Source organism: Phaenicophaeus curvirostris, chromosome 15 (genome assembly GCF_032191515.1).
Source record: "Phaenicophaeus curvirostris isolate KB17595 chromosome 15, BPBGC_Pcur_1.0, whole genome shotgun sequence".
Taxonomy (NCBI): Eukaryota; Metazoa; Chordata; class Aves; order Cuculiformes; family Cuculidae; genus Phaenicophaeus; species Phaenicophaeus curvirostris.
Window position 1 is genome coordinate 15,688,991 of NC_091406.1, and position 25,204 is coordinate 15,714,194.

Sequence of the window (25,204 nt, forward strand, 5' to 3'; positions counted from 1 at the left end):
TAGAACATGTTTGAGAACACTATAAAAAAACCCCTACATCCCGGAAAACTGATACCCAGCAACATGGTTAAGGCTCCACACTGGGAACCTCCTGATTTCTTGAGCTGAACACCAACCAAAGAGAGTCTGCTGCCTTGCCTGTAGCATAGGAAAAAATAGCAAACATGACAGGCAGCAGTGACTCAGCTAACAGAGTAAAACAGCTTCTTTCCAAAGCTGACTTACGCTCTATATGTACGTGTGGTATTTCTTCTGGAAATGTATAATCCTTTGCCACAAACAACCTTAAATAGCTTAGCAATAAGATGACTTGATCACAGAGGTCGGCAATAGATGCTTTCTTAGAAGAAAAATGCCACTAAGACCCAGAAGTAATTTTCACAAAGAGCACCCTTTCTTCTCCAGTCAAAGCTATTGCTCCTAAGAGGGAAACAAGACATCTGCACAGCGTAATTTTAAATAACCAATTTTACTCAGGGGGAAAAGGAGCATTAGGGATGAAGCCTTCTGGCTTCTTGACATGTCTTCATTTGTCTTCTACTCTCACAATAAAAAAAAAATTAATTCATATTTTTAAGTCCATTTTCTGCACTAATTCAGACAGGAAAAATCCTTGGACTCCAAATAAAACTGGTGTATTTGTATTAAAAAAAAAAAAAACGCTACATACATTATTTACAACCAGAACCAAGAAGATAAAAAATTACTTCAGCTTGATAAATGGTGTAAATGTCATCCAGCTATCTGCAGAACAAGCCTCTGACCTAATGCACATCTTTCTCAAAACAGAAGTGCACCCTAGAGACCAGCAAACACTTACTGTAATTATTTACTGTCCTCTAAAAAGACCTGCTGTGATCTATACACAGTAAAACTACAATTATTGGATGTGGATAAAACCACAAAAACACGCTGTTACAGCCCATGCTATTTTGTCATGGCAACACCGTAACTCAAACTCACATAACAATTGAATTGTCAGGATCTTGCTTTAACATGAAATGATAATGAGGCTCAAAGTCCGCAATCTGGGAGAACTTTCTTCCCACAAAGAGAACAAACAGAAAAATAGAGAGGACACTAAGAAAATTTATGAACTGGCTGCTTTTCCAAACACAGCTTCTGATGACAGGTACCAGATTAAAGACTCCGAAGGCGATCAGCAGTCACGATTTGATACTTTGAGGTTGCTAAGAATCAGGCTGGAAAGGACAGTTTGCAAGTGACAGGTCTACTAAGGCTTTCAGCAGCAAATTCTTGGCAAGTCCTACACATGTGAAACAAGCTCCTAGCTACAATAAACATCTTTGCTGTAAATGCACTCAACGGCAAGCAGGGACGGGGAAATCAAATAGACATCGTGCTTGTCAAATCCAAACCAGGAGTCACAGACTCAACTGGGCGGACTGCAAGCACAGTGGGTAGTAGTGACATGAATATTGCACAACCAATCTACAAGTGTAGTACACCTTGATATTAATGTTTAATAAGGTCAGCTTCGCAAGTGAAGCAGTAACTAACAGTTCCAGCTACTCCTACTAAGAATTATCTAATGAACCTATTTACACAAAGTGAAATACATGGACCGCACAAAGACTAAAATTGTAGGGAAGCAGACAAATCAAGGGAAGACTGGCAAATAACATGCAAAAATAAAACTGAAAGCAACTACGATCAACAATTAAACAGATTACATTGATTTATTAGACAAAAAAAACCTGTCACTAAAATGGCTTTTAGGTAAGCACATCCAGACAATAATACACGCCTCACTGGTATCTTCAAAGCAGATGGATTACAGAATGAACCATCATTTCTAGGCAGTTTTAATATGGTTTTAATGCCTAACTCAAAGACAAGAATTGGGCAATGAATGTATTCAAGCCAGCAAAAATAATAAAACTTTGCCTGAGAAGTATTCAGAAACATTTGCTACGTTTTGTACATGTTTGCACTTCCTTGTTTCTAATCTAAATTTAAAAAATAACAAGAACAAAAGTCAAATATATACATTTTTAATGGTGCTTCTAGAGGTATCATACTTAGATTTACTTATTTGCACGTTTTACAGTGACATACATACATTATTAGCTATTAATGGGCATTTATTACATACTAAACTAGAAAACTTAATATGATCTAGCACAATGCATAGCTGTGCTTGTAAGATGCAGATAGGATTCATACTAGTATAAATCAGCTTCACTCTGAATTCTAGATTCTGATGCTACCCTAAAAAAATTAAACTATTTCATTTCCAAGTCTAATGGACACTTCCATTATTCTGATACTTCTGATACCAAATTTTGGTATCTTAAATTTTCCATAGCCTGGTTTCTTTCATCAAGTGACAATTAAAAGTCCCTTAAAAGTGAATAGACCCAACAAATGTTCCATGGCTATAAATTCAGCGGACATATTAACTTTTGCTGCAATACCTGAGGTAACAGCCTTTTAAAGTGTATTTTCCATCCACACAGAAGAACTTAACATTAACTAGTCAGCAGTTGGCTTTAGGTATGGAGTTCCAACAATGAAACAATATTATTACATATTTGGGTGCTCAGGGAAGGGATGTATTCTCCTTTTGTTCTGTTTCTAAAGATATTTCAGTATCCCATGGACCACTAGCATACTTGGCCCTTTAGTGAAAAGCAGATGCGTTTTATACACCAGCAGTGTACACAAAGGAAACCCAGTTTTCCAGCATAGACAAAGCTCTGTTTACAAACGTTGCTGATAAATTTCACAAAGTGTTTTGGGTACTAGAAAATAATCACCTCAGGTTCATAAAATATTATGGTTTAGTACACTGTTTCTTAGCATTTAATCATTGTATTAACATTACTTTTTCCTTTACAGCTAGATATGAGCAAATAGTATCTGAAACTACACCAAAAAAAAAATATTCGTTTCCATTTCATTTATTAAAAGTGCCTTTTCTTTCATTTGGTTCTCTCATCAGAAGGGCTTGCAGACTTGATTATTATGAACTGAATTATTTATCCCAGATAAAACACTTGGGAAGCTTCAAAATGCAGGAAATCAAGGCAAGAGAGCAATGGCAAACACATCCACTAGAGAACCCAATCAAGGGTTCACTCACCATCCAGCTAAAACTTAAAAGTCGTATCTGAACTAAAGCAAACAAAACCCACAAGTCTCAAAGCCACTCTTGCTAGAAGAAAAGGCTCAAAACCTTATGAGAAACTCATTTTGTGGGACGTTTCACATTCCATCTAAGGTTTATTCCCCTATATATATATTTCTGCTTCTAATATCATCCAGATGTGACAAGGAAGCCTAAGCAGCGCTGCAAAATACGCACGGATATCCTGTAGCTCGGCAATTCAGGAAAGAGTTGGAAAAAAAGGCAAAGGTACCTGGAGCTAAGTGACTGATTGAGGAAGTAGTTAAAATCTGAGATGCATTCTAAATTAAATTTTGCTAGTTATTAGAAAGACTGCAATTAGTGAAAATGCACAGTGCCATGACATAAGCATGTTAAGGTGACAAACGAGGAAACCATCAGGGACAAGAGCATAGCTCTCCTGAACTAGGCAACCAGAATGCATACAAAAAGAGTAGAATTCAACATCACCGAACAGGTTAGCTCTCTAGCTTTTTAAGCACAACACTGACATGAACATTCTACCTCTCAATTTCTAATAGCAACAAGACTGAGGAGACTCTGCTGATAGAAACTACATGAAAACCTTTGTTCCTTTAGTGAATTCACAAGCAGATTTCAGCCCAGCCGACAGAGCGCTGAGAGCAGCCTTCACATCTGTTTTGCAACCTTGAAAGATTTCTGAAACATGAACAGGTCTTCCCACTTGAAACATGAACAGGTCTTCCCTGAAACCCTGCTGCACAGAAATCCTGCATGTTTAAGCAGGTCAGTCACTCCATCTCCACCAAATTCTATTTATACTAATAAATACGCCCAACTTCTACTCTATTATCAAGTTATCAAATCCAGAATGTCACCTGTAAGGTTAGTGTTACATTTAAGAAAAAAAAAAAAATCTGAGTCTGGACTTCCATTAACAAAGTTGCTCACTGCTCCGGTTCACTGCATGGCTGCTCAAGACAACAGCTGTAACTATCACTGCTGGTTTCATCTGTCTTTGCCATGTGGACAAGACTATAAGATGTTCATTTGCAATTAATAAAATCACTGATTTAATTTTGGGCATACTGCACAGCAATATTCAGTCCTTCAAACTCAATTTCAGACTTTCTAGTTATTAGGATTATAATTATTAAAAAACAATAAAGTAACTGATTTGTAGTTTAGCAGCCCAGCGCCAACAATTCAAAAATATGGCAGCAGAAATAATACACCTATGTCATGGAAAATAAAAATTATTCAGTATTATCTACATTTTTTCATGTTCATTCTAATTCACTCATCATAAATTCCACAGAATCTACAATCTCCAAGTATCACTCCCTCTTATCCATTTTTGCTTCACATCTTTCACTCCCTTTCATCACTTTCTCAGCTATGCTTTCTTCTTGAAAGGCTCCGCCAGAGCAGCTGCAGGAGAGGAATGCAAGTATCGCACCTCGTCATTGAAGCGTTTTACCCAGAACACCAGTTGTTAACAAAGCAGACTGGCACCGCTGGACATAAGACAAGTCATAACACAATTGAGAAGGAAAAGCTCTGAAATCCACTAGCAGTAGGACCAAGTCAGTAATGCAAAAAAATTCAAGTAACCTTCTTAGACACGTATTTTGTTTTTTCCACATAGTGTGTACATGTGCCTGCATGTATTTTTACAAATTCTAGTACGCAAACTTCATTTTATCCCATCACTGAAAAACATACAACCAAACTGTGTTTGGAATCATAACAGTTCACTTCGCTAAGATTTATGTACTTAAAACAGATACTGCATTTATATGACACTTGCATCTTCCTAAGAAAAAACAAGTTTCTACTGACAAACACTGCCAAAGCGATCTGTCTAAAGAACTACTAAACAGTAAGCAAGACTTGGAACAAGCGTCAGTGAAAGCACAGAAATGTTTCAACAGCATCCATTGGGAGGCATGAGGGAATACAGCATTCACATTGATTGTTCTATTTTATGTAATTTTATTGCAAGCTCTGTATTCTAAAACCAAAATTATTAACTCCACTGTTAAGGCGTACAAGGTATGATGATTACATGATCTACTAAAAAAATACACTCTCTGGTATTGGAAAGCCTCTATTACTTTCACATAGTTTCTTTGTGCAAGATTCTTTAAGACAGATGGACACAACTTATCACCACATGCAACCTCCCTTCCAACCACAAATTACCAGAAGGTTCCTTTCAGTTTAAAGACAGCCATGTGCAACACAGCCTCTCACACAAGAGGTTTCAACATGTTAGACAGGAATACGTGTAAGTGGATACACGTCAATCCCATATTGTTTCTTTTATCTTGAAAGCATCACCATTTCTTAGACAACCAACCTACATGATGCAATCGTATGAAATAAAAACAACTGGCATCTTGTGGAGACAAGACAATTGTATCTGCAAGTAAGCACCAGCTTACACTTCATACTGAAAAGGAATTTCAAGAAAGAAAATTCCAAAAACATGTAAAGAAAATTAGAAACTATAACCAAATGGCTCAACCCTGGCAAATCCATTGAGCACATATTTTCTGGTGCATCCAAAAACTGCTACAAAGCTTGCAAAACTAAGTCTAGCAATGACGTTTCGAGCAGATTTTGAGATCAGAATACAGCTACAGTTTGTAGTTATTTACATTTTCACATATATAGCTTTTTTTTTTATCTCCGGAACAACATCATTCACTTGTACAGATTTCATGAGCAAGTTCATACAAGAGCAAAGTCCATTACAGAAATCTTTCAAAACTGTATCTCTATGCCTTGCTGCACAACACTTTGCCTGCTTTCAAACCATCAACAAAGACCCTTTTTTTTTTTTAATTAGTCGGCTAATTTCAAAATCAATACTTATCTGTGCCAAATGCTCTGTATTTCCATAAGGAAAAAAAAAATGACTGCACTGCCCAAGTAGTTGAAGACAACAACCCCACATGGATGTGGCAAGTTCTCAGCAATCCTGCAGTAACTTGGCAATTTCACTAGCCAAATCACAAATCTTACTCCCTGGTCTTCCATATGTAAACTCAAGCATAAAACAGTTTTACCAGCACATCTTTCAAAAAGACAGGCTGGATCATGATTTAAACTTTGGCACGATCTAGAAAGTGATTTTAAACAGCTTTTGACTACTCCTTTAAAAAGGCAGATGACTCTTCTTGATAGTAACTGTGCAGCATCTGCTCAAGTGTATTATTTCTATTCACTTTTTAAAAAAAATATATTTTACAGATCATCCAGTCATCATGCTAACGTGAGTTTCTCCCTCCCTCCACCAAAAAATAAATTTCCCAAGCTGATGACTCTTCTCCTGCTGTTCAAACTGGTCTTGATGCCATCTAAACACCTTAAAACACAGTTTTTACATTTCGAGGAGATGAACAATTCTTGCCCTCCCCATATTTCCACCTGACAACGCAGCAGCCACCACTTGTGCTGCTCTGCCTGGGGATGTCTTGACTTAGTTAAAAGGATAATTTTTAAAAGAAAGTTGTAACAACCTGTATTATGTTAACACACTGATTTTTAAATACAACTATGCAATCTCTCTTTGTGGTCACCCAGACTATACTGGATACGGAAAGTTCCCACTTGTCATGGTTTCTACACTCTACACAGAGTTGAAAATAATTCACCTTGAAGTCATCATGGTGAAGGAATGAGGAACAGAAAAGCTTTGTTTTCTCTTCCTTCCGATATTTACGCTCTACTAATTCCAGCTACTCACACGTAAACATAATACATTATCTTAATCCTTACTACTTTAGCAGTTTTAGTATCACAAAAATCAAACCCGTCACCACATTCAAAACAAACATCCAAATGCGTATAATAAGGGACATAGAACACAAACATAAATCAGATTATACTCACAGTCTAGTTAACTTCTGGGTATTCTGAAAAAGCAGCTCTGGAAGAACTTGCAATTTATTCTTGTTGAGACGCCTAAACAGATACAATGAGAATAAAAAGAATTAAGATTGTTTTCCAGTTTAAGAAGCTTATTCTACTACACATGAGCACACAAAACTCCCATTGTATTAAACCTCATTCCATGAAGGAATCCCGGGATTCCTTCAACCATGTAAAATTTCACACCTTTATACTATATTTAACTTAATCTTCATTTTGTTTAATTTCAGGTTGACAGCAATGTGCTACTCAATCCCCATCAAAGTTACATTTTCAGTTAAGCACACAGATATCCTAGAAAAGTTGATCTACTTAGCAAGATTAAATACAATAAAATAAACACCCCTTCCGCGCTTCCTAAGACTAAGTCTTTGGACTTACTAAGTCCGAATTTTTGCCAAAAACCATTTTAGTCATAGCCTGATTCTCAGGAGAATTGAGGGAACGAACAGAGGTTTGTTTCTCTCGAACATCAAATCATAGAATGGCTTGGGTTGGAAGGGACCTCAAAGCCCATCCAATTCCAACCAACCAGCCATGGGCAGGGACACCTCCCACTGGATCAGGCTGCTCAAAGCCTCACACAACCCAGCCAACATCACATACTCTATTTAAATAGCTTCTACTGCAATAGTCACCTCAATGTAAGGCTAGATCACTTTGTATAAAAACTTAGACAAACTAGATAAAGGATACATTTAACATGGTTCTATTTATTATGTTCCAGAAAGCCAGCAAAGGCCTATGAAAATAAATCCCAATTTCAACTTGTTATTTATCTTCCAGGGCTTGAAAAAAAAATGGCCATGAAGAAAGATCTCAATATAGAAGTATCAAAGGACATAAGAGATGGTTCTTAAACCCTGTAAAAGAAACACAAAAGTGTTGAAAAATAATTTAATGAAAAGAGCAAACGTTCTGAGTGCTCATTTATAAATACTGTTACCTCCACTTGGACTAAGTGCCAAATATGAATGAAATACAGTTCCTAACCTGCCATTTGACAAGCACTTCACTACATCCTCATCTATCAGTAAGCTCCTGGACAAATAAAGAAACTTTAAGTACAAGGTGAAGCAAACATTAGAAATAGAAGCAGGGCAGGAGAAGCTCCAGTGCATCTGATCATTAGGAGAGCTTCAAAGCACAGCCTGAGCAGCAGCCTCTTCACATACAAAAGGAGCAGTAGAGGGGTACAGAAATTCCCTATGCTTGCCTAAGCCTAATACCTACAAGAGCCTTTCACCATCTTGTTACCACACAAAATTTAAGCCTGTCAGGTATCTCATTCAGTTATTTCTGATTTTATAACAAATACCTTGGAAAAGGAAACCATCTATTAGTACAATAAAAGAAGAAATAGTCTGCTAACCAATGAGCGAAATGAACCAAAAACTTGTAAAATCGTTTTGTGTACATTGCTCTTGTAACTGTAGTGAATTAATAAATAGAGATATTCCTGATTTTAAATCAGTGACTTGTTTATGATAGAAATAACATCAAGATATGACATCTGGAAACTGGGATTTAAAAGCCAAGCCATTTTTACAAGTGAACCTATCTAATTACACCATGAAGGACAAACATACCAGTTTTGTCAATCTAGACCATAGATCAGAACTAAGGAAAATCTGAATTACATAATCTCATAAGCAAAAAGAGTCATATTTCTATTGTCACACCAAATCCTTAGTATTCTTCAAACTGGAAATACCACCTGGAACTTGTAGCACACCAGCAATCCCTTTTAATCTGTCCCCTTCCCTCGCCTTAGAAACATGCAAGGTGCTGAGGGGCATGGTCTAGTATTTGATAGGAATGGTTGGACTCAATGATCCGATGGGTCTTTTCCAATTTGGTGATTCTATGATTCTATACCCACCACACAGTGCGCACACAGCACCGGCCAGCACCACACCAGCACTGAGGAGGCAACAATCAAAGGTACAGAGATAATCAGTATCTGGTCCAGGTTATTTGACCTGGGACTGCTGGAGGAGAATGCAGCTGTTCAGTCTCCGAAGTGTTTTGAGCTGGATGTTTTACAGCTAATAAGTCCTGCAAAGTATTCCGGGAATTCAGAGCACTGGGCAGAATGATGCATAATCATGTAATGCCATAGAACAGATTAGCGCTGGATCAGAAGCAACTCTGGATGTGCACAGCATGCAGTCCAGACTAATAAAACCTCCTGGAAGCTCAAGAGCTGTGCAGAAAGGCTCTCCAGCAGTCATATCAGCTCTGGCAATACCTGCATTAAGTCAAACTTATTAAGTCTGATCAGACGCATACCAACTGTACAGTCAACCATCTCCATACACTACAAATCTCTCCATCTACTAAATCTCTTGAACTACTACTTGGCATGGGAAATACAGCTTGGCATATTCTGCTGTGCTCATCTGCTCCTCAAGTCCCCCTAAGTGACTCTTTAAAGCTGACCAACACCAACTGCACACTACATTTCTCAACGCATGAGCAATAGGTCTCAAGAACCCACACCACCTCCAAGGCATCCACATAAGACCATGGCACTGGCACAAAGTCTTCTCCCTAGGCTCAAATGTGTATTCACCTATGCTTTCACGGGAAGATGTTTACAGAGCTGTAAACAGTAAAAGCTGAAAGCCTACGTTTCTGTATGTAGGAACTCACTGCAGAAGTGAACTGTTTCTTCTGAAATTAATATTAAACACCAGCACTCCTTTAGTCACTCAAATTGCATAGTAAACCAAAAAATACTATCCAGGGCATGAGCTTATCTAGACTTTGATTATGTTTGGATACAATATGATTTCATCAAGTTGAAATCCCTCACACAGAACCAGGCTCAAGTGGTTCAACATAGAGTTAAAACTTCAGACTGTGAAGTACTGCGGTATTGCAGGAGCCTTTTCTTCTATAATACATGTAACATTACATATAATAATGCCCATAACATCATTTATGTGCATAATATCTCTGCCTACCACAACAGATACAAACGATAGCTTTATACAATAAAGCTTCATACTTAGTAGATGTGCCCATGAGTTTTTAATGAAAGAGTAATTCCTTCCTTCAGTGCTGCAGACAGCAAGACATGCCCACATAATTTTGTTAGATATAGACCTCAGGTCATTTATTGACTATTAACCTGGATATGGCATGACATTGTTGTCAAGGCAGATGTAAAATAAGATAGGCATGAAACAAAGCCAACAGTGATAGGGTACCTCCCAAGAAAATAACTAGAGTAGATCTTTAAAAGAAACTGGTGAGCTACACACTGAGACTCACCAGCTATTTTTCCTCAAACAATACTGAGCTACTTTTACAGGAGAAAAAAAAAAAAGAGAATAGAAAACAAATAAAAACATTCAAAATAATTATTGAACAAGAAACTCACCTATCCTTCCCCAAAGAAAGTCTAAGTCTTGCACAACATTGTCAGACACTGCATGTTGCCGGGTTTTTACAGGTGCTAGGCTGCAAGTTGGATTTGGGCACACAAATCCAGCTATTTTTAAACTACTTGCTACTTCCTAACCTCTAAGCTTCACTTAACAGCAGCATCTGAATTCGTTAGTCAGTGTTTAGATCTGCCGAAAACTGCATTATAAATATCAACTGCAGCTGAAACTGGAAAGAGTAAGAACATGACAAACTCCAGAAAGAACTAATGCTGTTTAGTACCCAAATGGCAACATATATAATATATATAACATATAATATATAATTCATTGCAGGTAAAATTTAACTGATGTGCAAGGAAACGGACTTCTAAGTGCACACATACAATAGCTGCCTCCAAACTGAAAATCACCTCTCAGGAAGCAGACACACAAAAACATCAACTCACTGCTCTGTAGCAATTCATAAAGCAAGTGTTACAAATGATGAGAAGAGCAGAGTATGATTATTCCTCTGTGGAAATCCTTGGTGTATCCACACGGCTAAGACTGAAAGCTTTCACAACTTCCACCACAAAAAGGATCCCATAAGGTTTGGGGAAAGATGTCAAGGATGATCAAAGTTACAAAGCAGCTTCCATGATGGAACAACCTAGTAGACAGACTCCCCGCAAGGAAAACAGTTGAAAGAGGTTACACCAAAGGTCTGTACAATTGTGAAGCAAGGGAAGGTGATAAACAGTTGCTCTCATCTTTTGGAAAACAAGAAAAACACGTGCAAGTATCAGTTGTTGGTGATGGTAGCTTGAAAAGGCAAATGGAATTAATTTTCCCATAAAACATGCAGTTAAATTGTGTAACAATGGGTTGTGTATCATTAGTTGTTATTTTATCTGGGTATAGGAGACAAACAATTAGGGAAAAAAAAGTCCAACATCAATTAAAGACCCAGTTGATGATTCAAGTGATCTCTACCACCATATGATTTATATATTTGCTTTTTCTTCATTTGCTCTTCCTTAGAGAAATTCAGCAGGAGACATGATGCTGGTGCACACATACTCTGGGTCTGAACTGCTATGGCCATTATCTTCTGGCTTCTGGTATATTTTTTTTTTTCCTGTTTATTTTCTTCAGGAAACTACAAGAAGTTTTAAAACTACAAGAAATTTTAATTTATACTAAACAACATGAACGTAGATTTTCAGCCTCTACTTCTCCAAAGTCTCTTTAGACGGTGAAGTTTGTCTGCTGAATAAATTCAATGTGTTTCCAAAGGCTTAAAAAGACTATCTGATCATCAAGTAGCAAAGTAAAAGATTCATAATTACAGTTGCAATCAAGAGACAAAGACATGTACATAGGCATATCCACAGATCTAGGTATCCACCTCTATGAATATTAGTTCCTTCTCATTTTCTTTCAGACAAAGCCCTTGTGTCCCAACTGTGACACTTAGATTCTTCCAAGTAAGCTCTTAGACTCCTAATTATATTGGAGGCTGACTTTTATTCTCACATAATAAAAATACCTGCATATAGTACATCACGACTTTATCATGTTACAAACTGCATTTTCTTTCTTATGACTCAAATGGTCTAAAATGCAAGTTTATAGATCTTGTGCCCTTTAGAAGTCACAAGACATCTACATGCAACACTGCTCCAGTGTATTGTCGTTTTCTTTAGAGCGGCCACACACAGCACCAAACACACTGGACAAACCTCCCCCTCACCTCCCAGAAAAGTTTTGCTCATAGACAGAACAAGTCCCAGTTTCTCCCTTTGGTCCTTCAGCCGCTGCCCAATCGGGGTTCCTGTATCCTGAAGGCAAAGGGATGGAGGGAAACAACATCCATGTCAATTACAGACTATCAAGGGCCTTTAAACAAACAATGGAGAAGTTATTAACTGTGAAATTCCTACCTTCCTGTCTCCGACCAGGCTAATAACATTTTTTCCTCTGTCTGAAGCTGGGATAGGAGAGAAACTTAACTATTAAGATTCCCTTGACTATGAAAAAACAGAGTAAGAAACAACCACTGGAGCTTGGAAAGAGACAATCCTACCAGCCTAGTGGTTCACTGGAGATGCTTCTCAGGATCATTCCATCAAATAAATGGAAAAAAAGGGACTTTTACACGGGTTACCTTTATGTTTTTAATCTCAGAGATGTGCATTCCTTCCACAATTAATTTGGAAATGGTTTAATGTAATCACATTCCTTCTTGATATTTTTCAGCCTATGGACCACTATTTCTCTGAATTAAAATAATTTTTTATCATCTGCAACATAGCACTGGTTGGTTTAAGGCATTTAAAAAGAATAGGATTTCTCTCATTTATACGCAAGGTGTACAAATATATGCTTAGTGTGGGTCTGACATAAGAGCAATGTTATCACATGATATCAAATATAATTGTCTTTTTTTTTTTTTTAGAAGGAGTATTTTCAGCTTCATGCTTTGTTCTTTCAGCTGCAGAATAGTTTTAGACTGAGTAAGTAGCAGATCCAATCCCCCTTTTCTGCTAAGTTAGAGGGAGGGGATACCCATTAACTACATGAGAAATTTTCTCCGTGCTCTTCAGAATTCCTCTTCAGGCACACATTCTTCCCATGGAGTATGTCACCAATATCAAAGCCAAATGTAAAAGCAAGGCAAGTAAGTGCTATTTATTCAAACTGAGGAAACTGTACAACTTCCCAATATAATTTTGCTTCTTTTTAAGGTCTTTACTTGATTTGAAAATTTTAAATACCATAACATCACTAAACATGCTTCATGCAATCAGCAAATATTTAACGCATGAGCAAACAACCACAAAGTTACATGGCTCTGGAGAAAAAAGGAAAGCACCTGGCTTCTACTAGAAAATCTCACAATGAGTAAGCCTCTTAAACACATGTACCCTTCCTATTTAAGAGGTCTTGAAGTATTGTATTTACTAATATAATAGGTTGTCAAGGGAAGTTGTGGCTGCCCCATCCCCGGAGGTGGTGTTCAAGGCCAGGCTGGATGGGGACTTGGGTAACCTGATCTAGTAGGGTGTCCCTGCCCATGGCAGAAGAATGGGAACTAGATGTTCTTTAAGGTCCCTTCCAACCCAAACTATCCTATGATTCTATGCTTCTAATACTATTCTTGTATATTATTGAACATATTCCACCCAAAAATTCAAGCTGATACAGAGAGTATGATACAAACTGTCAGTAGTTTCCTTTACTATAAGAATTAGCTAGCTTTAATCCCAATGAACGCATGTGATACCACTGGCCACCAAATTCTGTGTCTGCTTTTCCACTGAGCACTGCCAGCTTTACTACCAAATCAAAGAACTGCACATTTGTTATTAAATAAGTGGTACTCCACTCCTTTCCACACAACTTAAGCAACTTCCGAATTTAGCATCTATATTTGCATTGCCGCACATTATGCAACTCATTGTCCACAAGAAAATTAAGATTACAGTGTTCTGGATTTTTTAAAATGAGTCATTTTAAGGGAGCAGTTCTGGTACTCCAGCCTTTAATACTGTGAAATTATCCAAACAACTTGGGGTTCACTCCCCAGTTTGGTAATTTATTTTATTTCACACTCAAAACATGTGGCTCTCATTTTGGGCAATAAACAAGCAAGCTTTTGCTCCTTTGTTATTAAGAGCTTTATAGCATTGTCCTTGGAGAACAGCTTCAGGGAACATGATGTAGTTGAAGTAGTTTCTACAAGTTACTTGAAGGAAGAAGCAGTTACATCACAAGCTGGGCGTAACCAAGGAGCAATAAAAATGAATTAATGCATAACAGCAGACTCAGACAGAAAGACAGGGGTTACTGAACTCTAGAGAATTACTGAGTTTCATCTTTTAAACAGCAGGGACTTGGGAAACAGTAAAGCAGGAGCACAGTCAATTGCATTCCAAAGTCTCATCAGAAAATCCTATCAGAATCAAGAAACACCTTGTGGTCATTGATGTAACTTCTTCCTTTGCTTTATATGACTTCCTTATTGCACGGGAAAACAGCCAAGATAGGGCACCCATTAAAGAACTCAACCATGTCCACTACTCTCTGCCAGCACCTCTTTATATTGCCACACTAGGAAACAGAGCCAGACAGTATATAACGGCATTTCAATAAGGCTTCTATAAAGAACTCAGTGCAACTGCATTACAGGAGTATGGTGTGGACTAAATGAACTTGTTTATTTACGTGACATTTTAGTACAGAAGCTCTTCCAAAACTTGTGAGAGATACCACTGCATGTCGCTAAGGAACTGGTTTTTGTAGGAAAACTGTTTACAACAGTTACAACTTGGAGATCCCTCCTTACAAACACAACAGACTGGGTGGTCCTGGTTCACATTTCGAAAGCTGTCAGAAGTAATAACCTTTATTAGCAACTATTCATTGCACTGGAACAGATTATCAACCCTATACCAGAGGCAGACTACTTTCCTTTGTACAAAGCAGCAGCGTACAAACTGTTAGCTCCATAATATTTTCAAGTTTCCAATGTAAGAACACTTTTTTTTTTCCTATCTCATTTTCTAGAATGTCATATGAGACGATTTGACATTTAGATGGAGGATAGAGCCACTATGTAAGCATTAATACACAAGTTTTCTCTGGCTAGCAACAAACATGGGCGAAGAAAGTACATGAACAAGTTGAAAAATCACCACTTTCTCAAATTCAACATGACAAAACGAAAAAGGTCTGATAACAATCAGATATGTATTAAAGAAAGGGATCAACACTTCATATCATACAGAAATGGACAGAAGTTAACTGAAAGACGAGATACAGAAACTGAAGCATCAGACAGCACATATTAACGAGAAGAAAATAACAGCAAGAAAACCCCGTGAATCCAGAAGTAGCAAAAGTACATGGACAATCTCTTAACTCAGTAGCATATTTACAAAACCACTGACTTTCATGCAGGACAGTAGTTCGTATCTGTCTTGACCAGCCTTTAACATACACAAATTCACAAGTTCTCTTAACTATCATTCAGACAAATCCCCAAAAGCATGATCAACCACCAAACATTGAGATGCTCCCTGCAGAAGCTGTTTCTCAGATTTTTTCATTGCCTTATTTTTTTCATTTCAAATTGAAAAAAAAAAATCTAAGAATTTACACAAAACCTTCCCATTTTTGTCTCTTCAAAAACCTAATACAGAATGAGAAATACTTTCTCACTATTCCTCCACAGACTATGTGAAAACAATAGGACCTTATCAAAAGGAGATAAAGCATCTAGTGCAGTATCCCTCTACGCCCATCACCTTTAATACTTTGTCACTAGATGCTTTATCTCCTTTTGATAAGATAAAGCATCTAGTGCAGTATCCCTCTACGTCCATCACCTTTAATACCTTGTCACTTTTTCTAAAGGCAGTAAAAACAGACATGGTTAAACCATTGTCTTACATCAGAGAGTAGACTCTCCAGGTCAGGGCTATAACCCTATGTGGCAAGGAAAAATTCAATTTCAGCATGCCCATCTCCAAGCCCTGTTGCCCCTGTTGACAAGTCTTAAAAGTTTCTATTAGTCAAACAAAGCATTGCCAGAAGTCAGAAGCAGCTAGGAATAAACAGCAAGAAGACAACTTGCAGGTAGAACTATTACTGCAATTCTGACCAGAAGAAATAGAACACTGCTCCTATTTGATCTGTTTTAATGACTTGATACCAGCCCAGCTCACTACACCTCTCCATATATAGTAAAGAATGCTTCTGTGGCAATGCCTTACTCCTTCCTCCCTGGGGCTGTATGCCAGGCAGAACTGTTAAAAACGGAAGACTAAGAGTCATCTCCTGCTTGAAATCAAACTGGATACTTAACAAAGGAGGCATCTTCTAAAGCCAACAGAAATTACATAACGAAATAATTAAGTGGAACATAGAGCACACTGTACACTTGACTTAAATTTCAGAACAAAAATGCCACTCTTGTGACTGCATTATCACAAGCCTGTGGGAATTACCCATCCCAGCTCATTCAAAGGACGTGCTCTTACTAGGAAACCACAAGGGGTACCCAGCCACAAAAACCCACTCTCATTAAAGCAGCTCTTATCTAAAAATGGAGCACACCCAGTTTCTGTGATAATTACCTCTGATCCAGTTCCACTTTTCCAGCAAGTTATCAGTTTTTCTGAACTACTTCATTACCTTGCAGTTCCTATTTGTGTCTTGTATTCCTAATATATTGCACCACACCCATCCCACTCACAATTATCAATGACAAGAACTGAAGTGTATATGTAAAAAACCATAACATCTGAGCAAACCCTAAAACCCTCTCCTCTTCTTTTGATCTTCACTTTACAGCACCTTGAGGAAAAGATCTAGAGAAAAGATCATCTCTGAGCAGACAAGAACATTAATACTAACGTGAGTTTAACTATAAATCAGCATGAATGAGTTTGCTCTGTTCCATACGGGAGGCTAAAGCTTCAGGAGAGCTCCAGTTCAGTGGACACAGTTAAAATGGAGTTGCACTAGAGGAAAAGCAAAATCAAGACTATAATGGCCTGACCAACAACATAAAGGCTTCAAAGCCCACATGTTCACATATTCTCCTTGAAAGAACTAAAATATGTTAAGTACTTCGAATTCATCACCCATGTTTCACTCAGGAACAGGATTATTTATGGACTGCTGTGCTTGACAGCATGAAATCGAGCCAGTAACACTTAGGGTATTTCTAGAACGGCAAGCAATATAATCCTTCTAATAAGTGAAAGCTTAAAGAATCAAAACCCTTTTGATGAACTTCTTCAAGTTAAACAAATTTCATTCAAATTATTCAGACCAGTGATGCAGCAGTTCTCATCCAACAGTAACAAAGACTAAGTATTTCCTACAGACCCTGGAGAAATAACAACTAAATCCTTAAGTGTTTTGCTTAAGCAAATACTCCCATAAATCTTCACCAAGTATAAAAAAACTTCTAAAATCAAACAAACATGCCAAAGAAAAGAATAACATTTAGAATCTCTCACGTAACGTTCAGTGCTGATCGGCTATTGCAACTGAATTATCGTTACCTTGTAGTGGAAGTGTCATCATTCCATTTGCTTTGTAACCATAGCTTTCAAAAGCTTGAGAATCCTGTGCTTACCAAACCTCTTGTCTACATAAATTAAACCCAAATTTGTTTTTTCCATGAGTTCTTATGGGTCAATGACCTACTATGAAAATGTTTTGGATACAACCCGGCTCGTTTATTATCATATTGTTAAAACAAACCTCTTGGTTTTGTAGCCCTGGTCAGATGTACTAATGCAAACCAAAGCCGATTCGCTGGAGCATGCCTCCTGCTTTCTTGCTAGCTGCCCTTTGCCTCTCTCGCACTTTTCCTGTGTTTGGATTCCTCCTGTGCAGACCTATTTACAGAGCTGCTAATGGCTTCCTTCAGAAAAGAGTTGCCAACCTGAGCGTTACTTTAATGTTTACAGAAGAAATAAAAGGATTTGCTGTTGCATCAGCAATAACAAAAAAAAGTTTAGCTGTCCAGCAACAGCAGAGCAATACGTAACTACACAATTAAGTGCTACTGGCATAGTGAACTATAAAAAGTGAGGATATTGGTGCCCTGTAGGCATCCACAGTACATAAACACAGTTATTGGGAACTATAACATTCCCAATGCCCAATTAGAAGATGCAACCGCTATCCATAAACAAACCTACATGTCTTCAAAGAATCATTGCAAGTGGTTTCTCATCATGACTTTATTCAGTGAGTAGTCACCAAGGAGTAAGAAAGTGACAGCTGTTGTGTAATTTCAAACTTATTCCAACAACAACTCACCCTCCTCTAAAAAAAAACCTAACCAAGAAATACAGCTCTTGTTCAATTGATTTACATACTAGACAGAATGGGAGGAATTTATGTTCAAACTAGTTCACCTCTATCATAGGCTTCAGAAAATTTTTGCTAAATAAAGATGGTGCCGCATAAACAAATTTTTAAGGAAAGGTATACATGTGTTATAGGCAGCCAGGAGATCGAAGAACTCACAAACCATCTCATTGCCGTATTATTAATAGGGTAATAGAAAAGGACAGGGCAATTTTAACCTTTTTTTTCTCAATTGATCATAAGAAGCATCTATATTTCCAAGCATGTGAACTGTATGTGCATCTAATAATGGCTCACCTGTGTACAAGAACAGCTAGACATGTTTCAAAGCTTGAGAAAATGCTTGACTAATTACAGACAAAGCTAAAAGTTTTATGTTTTAAAACAAGATAAAAACCTGACATAGACATCCCAATTGCAAATGCCTCTCATCTGAAATAACAGCATGATAAGAAAACATTACACGGCTAAGCACTACTGGTTTTCAAATACACAGTGCTCACAGAATGACACAGCATGCCTTCAAAAAAGGCTCCAATAACATGTTCTCAAGTTAAAGCTTTTCTTACTCTTCCGTAAGAGTTACGTTTGCAGTGATGTTTCTAAAAATCACCTGACCTTTTCACAATGTGACTTAAACTGTCAATACTTGGAAATAGAAATGCAGCCAGCTTTATTAAGACACTAAACAGAAGACTAACTTTCTGCACAGACAAAATGCAGACTAGACATCTCAGAATTGCCAGGCTCCACTTCTACAAGTTGTTCCATGCAGATCATTAATTCCACCACACTCTTACTACACTTACTATTAGATACTTCCCGGGAAAAGTGGTGGAGTCTCCATCCCTGCAAGCATTCAAAAAGTGTGTAGCTATGGCACGTGGGGACACAGTGGGGTTGGGCTGATGGTTGGACTCAATGATCTTCAGAGGAAATTCTAAAAGGAAACTCATATTGGATTTAAAAAATGTTAAGATGATCTTAAAGTTTCGAGTACACTCCATTCCAGGATACTATACGAACTGGCTATACGAAATAGGTCATACTTCAGCATTTACTTCAGTCCTCAACTGTTTTGAGAAGCTTGACTGTATACAGGAATGTATGTACAGAAGATTTTAAAACCTTCCTTTCAAACAAGAACAACTTTTTGGACTAAGATTGCAGATTCCCCACAACAATTTTATATTGATTGTATGTTTAATTGTGGGAACATCAAAGAGTTCTTTGAAATAAAAAAAACACCAAACTTTCCTGACCATAACAGCTACGTCATTTATAAAAAGTTAAGTAGAGTAAGAAAAACACATTTCAGCAAAATCTTCCAAGGCAGACAGCACACAATTGACAGATAAGTCAAGTAGGTAAGCCATATCTTGGGAACATTTATTTTGGCTGTTTCCGCCAAGACCAGCACATAAAACTGAATCAAAAGCAATACAAAATTAATGAGCTTTCTTCTTTCCTTCCAAGAATTAAAAAAGGTGAGCTGTCAGCTTCAGCCAAGACACAACTCATTAAGGTATAGTACTTGCGTTCCTCCTCAGTGACTTACTGAAGTGTACTATTCACACTCAGGCTGTCAATATCTGTTCTACTATTTTATTTTTTATTTGTAGTCACAACTCCCCCATACATAGCAAGAACTACCAAGTTCTTCCAACCTTTTCTATCCACTGTGATTGTAAATATAAACTTAAGGTATCAACCACACAGCTAAGTAGTTCAGCATTTCTATCTTGCAGAGCAGTTTCCACTAGACCTCAGGAATAAAATTTGTATCTGTCCTTTTACCTTCTCATTATCATTCACATTTCAGGGGGAAGCTACTGTCTTATAGGAAAGCGGGATTCCTTGTTAGTGGCTTGACAGCACTCCTTTAAAGTCAGATATCCAGTGCAAGCTTCTTAGTGGAGCAAGGAGCAGTTGAAATCCATTAAACACCTCTGCTCTGGACAAGAAAAAGCAGTGGAACTTTCCAAAGTGTCTCTGTCCTCAGCATAAAAAAGAGAGCATATCCCTAATACCTAAATTGCAGGCAGATAGTTCAGTAGAAGCAGAATAAGATTTGGAAAAGATAATGAGCTGTTCAGTTTCTTATAATAGATGAAAACCAGAAAGCACCAGCACTGGAACTGATTTCAAGTCCACACTTATCAGTATCCCATTTCCAGCAGTGCCAATGTACAGATGCATACAGAGGCATTAGCAGAGGGCAAGGATGGATGACACTGCTGTGCTCGCTTTCTACCCTGTTCATCTAGGCTGCTGAGCTGGATAAAAGACTCTGCACAGTTAGCAGCCTCCAATGGATGCCTCTTTCATGAGCACAGTCAGCCTCCTGATGACCATCTGTGAACCTCTATTTTAGTCTTTTATGAGCTCCAATATTTTAGGATTTCCCTACCCCATCCCCTCCCCATTTCCCTGTTCTTCAGCCCTGAACTGGGTCTACTGTATTACTTCACAGTCACTCAACCTCACAAGGGCCTTCTACAATTTCTTAGAGTGGGCATTTGGATGCATTTTTCAGACAGACTGTCTCACAAGGAAGCCTTGGACCAAACCCCAAACAGTAGAGTGAAAAGGAATGCCAGTGACTCAAATAACACTAGGAAGAAGATCCTGCAGTACGGTGTGCTCCATTCTCTATGATTATGGCATTGGCATCCAAGATTAAGACCAGCAGCACCCCTTCAGATAATCACACCCAAAACACTGTACTCATCACAGCTGGACTGTTTATAAAGTAAACAGTGGCACAGACACTCATTTGAAAGGCAATGCTAAATGTTTCTTGAAAACGCAAGGTACAGGAGACTGCTTTTTCAGATGTTGGTCACAGCATTCCCTTACAAAAAAACCCTGCAGTAATTTCTTAGAAGATATAGGACCAATTCTTAACAATATTAATTAAATATTAACAAACATAAATAAATACTGCTTGAAATTGCAGTCATCAGACAATGCAAAAATAAAGTACTAGACTATTCTTCAAATCAGGACAACACACCTCAAAGTGTCACAGACTGAATTTCCTTTTACTATACTCTTTTTGCCACCTTCCACAAAGAGTGGCAAAGTTTACAACTGGTCTCTGTTAGAAATATCTACGAAATATTTACGAAATATCACATCACTGCAATCTGGGATTAGGCAACACAGGCTTATTTCAGCCTACAGAGAGCGGCTCTCGGAGCAGTCATTCTGCCCAGCATGAAAGACTGACTCAAGCTTTCACATTTGCTACACCCAGTTCCTCAGGAGTCTATGGGGGATGCTACAATCTTCGGTATGGACACTAAGAAATCCATCCCTGCCAAATACAAAGATACCATAGCTTCAAAACACCACTAGCATAGCCCAGTATACCATTCACATCCTCCTTAAAGGGAAAAAGCCAAGCATAAAGGGCTATCTTGGGACCAAAATACTGGCAAAGGTTACTGTTTCTCACTGCCAAATCATCACCTGTTCCTGGGCAGGTCAGCAGTGAACCAGGTACTAAACCAACTTATGTGTGGTACTTTGCAAAGGAAGAGGAAAGTATACAAGTAATAAAATGGGTTAAATATCAGACCACAGCTCTACATCCGTTCCAATGAGCCTTTGTTCTCCAGCATTTATGATCACTTATTTCCAATTAGATACATAATTCATTATGTCACAGGGAAATGGGGACACAAAATAAGGATATTCTGAAAGATTCATTCATTACATTCAAACTGCCTTGCATATCTGCTGATCCATATGGCCTCAGCAGTTAGTGTAGCATACGCAGTTCCAGAACAACATCTAAACTGCACTCACTGCAAACCTCCTATAAACACTATAGATCTGTCCACCCTGCCAAAGATTTGCAATAAGCTTTTGTTTACAACAGCAAAAAATTGTCCAATGCTTTTATTATTTTGCCTGCTACTCCAAAGCACTTAGCAATCGTTCCACTCAGCATGTTACTTATGGAAGATGCTTTTTGTATTACATGATTTATTTAAAGCCTGTTCAATCTCAATTTATGAAATCCAGATTGTGAAGCAACACAACAATTTATTCTTGTCCTTGGCATGTTTGGTCCTTAACAGCAATTTTACAGTACACTGTGCCAAATAATACACTTGAATACCTTAATCAAGCATTTAGGAAACTGCTTACAAAGACTCAATGCACAGTAGCATCTCTGCAAATAAAGGTCAAATACCTTACATTCTCATCTCCCTTAGCAAGCACAACACCATGCATGTATACACTAGGGTTAAAATCTGGATTCTAGCTTTCTTTTTTCAAAGCTAATTATTTTTCCCAACTTTGAAGAGATTTGATTTGGCCATGCTTATACATTTTTCCCCCTTCCTTTAAACAACAAAAACACGTTTTTAGTGTTTTCAGATGTTGAGATCTTTCATGCTAGCTAAAGACACTAATTTGAGAAGAAAGAACCAGCCAACAGCCCAAGTCCAGTCTTTTGAAGATAATACAGCTACGTGACAATTTCTGGCAGTTGGCCGTGGAAAAGTCAGGATCACTTGGTGTCTTATATCCTGCCTCATTTTTCACATAAATGTGTGACATACATCTGGCTCTGGAATAAGCTTCAGTTCATCTTTTAGGCCCACCAGTGTGCCTCTTTCTTCTTAAATCTTTTTAGAGAAAATTTCATAATCACTTTACCTTAAAATAATACACTGTGTTAACAGCAACGCATACAGCTGCAATACTAAAATCTCAACTAGATGTTGGTTTAATACACTGTGCCAGTAGAGCACTGCATGTGTACGAGCAACTGCACTTCAAATCACAGAATCAGACCCAGGACAGAAGATCAAAGTCAGACCTTTTACAGTTAACTATAATAGAATCACAGAACTGTTCGGGTTGGAAGGGACCTTAAAAGCCCATCCAGTTCCAACCCCTATGCCACAGGCAGGGCCACTGTCCAGCACATCAGAGCTTGCTCAAAACCCCATCCAACCTGGCTGCAGAAGGAAACCACTAAAAAAGAACTACAGTTACCGAAACCTGTCATACACCAGCAGGCTCAGGTGGTGTTCCAACGTTTTTACTCTACTACTAGCAAGGAGGGCCAACTATCAAAATGACAACTGCCCCTGTCAAGTTGAGGCAGAAAATTTGCATAGCTTCTTAAAACACTTACACAACACGCGCTTAGATCTGCTCTGCGAAGTCTATCATTCACCATCAATTGATACTGTTTTTTGGAAATCAGTACATTGGAGCCAAAAGAAAGGTAGCAGGCTGGGAGAAGCAAACAAGCCTGACAGCTAGTCATTGCAGCACCTCAGATATAAAGACACACTGACACAGAGGCTCTAAAGCCTTACAGCTCCTCCACTCCAGTAGAAGACTGCATGAGAACACTGTTGCTTGGTTTGAGGCTCCACAACAGTGTAAAAAGTGTAAGACAGCTGTATGCACCAATTACAGCAATTAATATTGTCTCTTTGCTACTTGACTTTTTACAGTTAACTAACCTCACCACTAATCTTTATGATTTTGAATAAAACAATAGAAACCTATTGCAATAAAAGCAGTGGAAATATTCTGGTTTCCCATTATGGTGAGTATTACTGCACAGCTTCAAGAACACTAAACCTTAGGACTTAGCAAAACAACTTACACGAAAGACACTGAATTTTGCTAAGAGGTTAAAATGCCTGGGTATTTGGAAAGCTAATTAAAAACATGCCAAAGTAAGAACTGGTTTCTACTTTCCATGCCACTTAATTGCTCAACTTTGTACTTTCTGTTGTTGTAATATACCTCGCATTATGTGCTTCCTTCGATTGATATTGCCAGATTTAATTAACTTAACATACAATTTTGACAATACCCTGCTCTACACCTAAATAATGCCTTTAGATGCTCCATCACTACTGTCAGCATTATTCTTCAACACAAAAGTATAAAAAATGAAAAATCAGAGTAAAAAGCCATTAACTGTAAAGCCACCACCTTGGCCTTCTCAACAGCAATAGCTAACACATTCATTTAAAATTTACTTACATATAGGTATGCAGGATACTGCAAAGAAAATTTCACTAATTTACTCAGTTAGTAATGATGGATTTGCCTCAACACCCAGATAAACAAAAGTGTCTTGAGTTAAAATAAGATTAATCTGAGGTTATATCCTTTGAATGTTTACCATGGGGCAGGGAGCAGAGCAATGTAGTTCCACTGTTACTTTGAAGTAAAGACCTTTATAGATGGTATTTTGCCAGGAACAGAAATTACTCCTGTTTTTTAAAGTTCAACCCAATGCATCTGCTTTGTTTAAAAGTAAGGTAATGATTACTTTTGCATTCAATTCCATAGATCAAACCAGAACATTATTCCAAAATCAAAGCAATATAAGCAATTTTTATTTGTTATTTGAAAGAAATTAAATGGAAAAAAGCCAGTTTTTTAAAAAAATCAACCATCAGGCTTTCTTCATTAACATTTTGCAACGTTTGACAATACTTCATAAAATAGCTTGAATATTACCTAAAATGTTGCAATCTAGCCCTTATAAGTTATGCCAAACTTTCCACAGTTCATTCTCCAAAGCCTACTGAGTCACGAAAAAAATAAAAAATAATAATAATAAAAAAATCAGATTTATAGTTTAGTCCTAGAAATGATTTAAGCTAAAATACCAAAAAGTTGCAAGTATCCAGGCCTTTTCATACTACATTCATTTAGGAAATACTTTAATGACAGGCAATCCTAAAAGAGAAGCAGAGATGCAGTATGTTCAACAGGCCAAGTTAAGAGTTCACACAAGCAAAAAGAAAAAGCAAGACCTCCAAACATTACATACTTAAATGGACACTATTAAAGGTATCATATTTCCTGACTTCTGGTTTCACAAAATACTTGA

At 37.7% G+C, this 25,204-nt stretch overlaps 1 protein-coding gene across 1 annotated transcript in view; it reads right to left on the reverse strand.

Annotated features, from left to right (window-relative positions):
- The window catches only part of SLIT3 (slit guidance ligand 3), a 504,299-nt gene that overhangs the window by 451,639 nt on the left and 27,456 nt on the right, over positions 1-25,204 (reverse strand). The window contains exon 4 of the mRNA XM_069869312.1: positions 7,013-7,084. Coding sequence (XP_069725413.1) covers positions 7,013-7,084 — 72 coding nt within the window. The remainder of the gene's footprint in view (positions 1-7,012; positions 7,085-25,204) is intronic.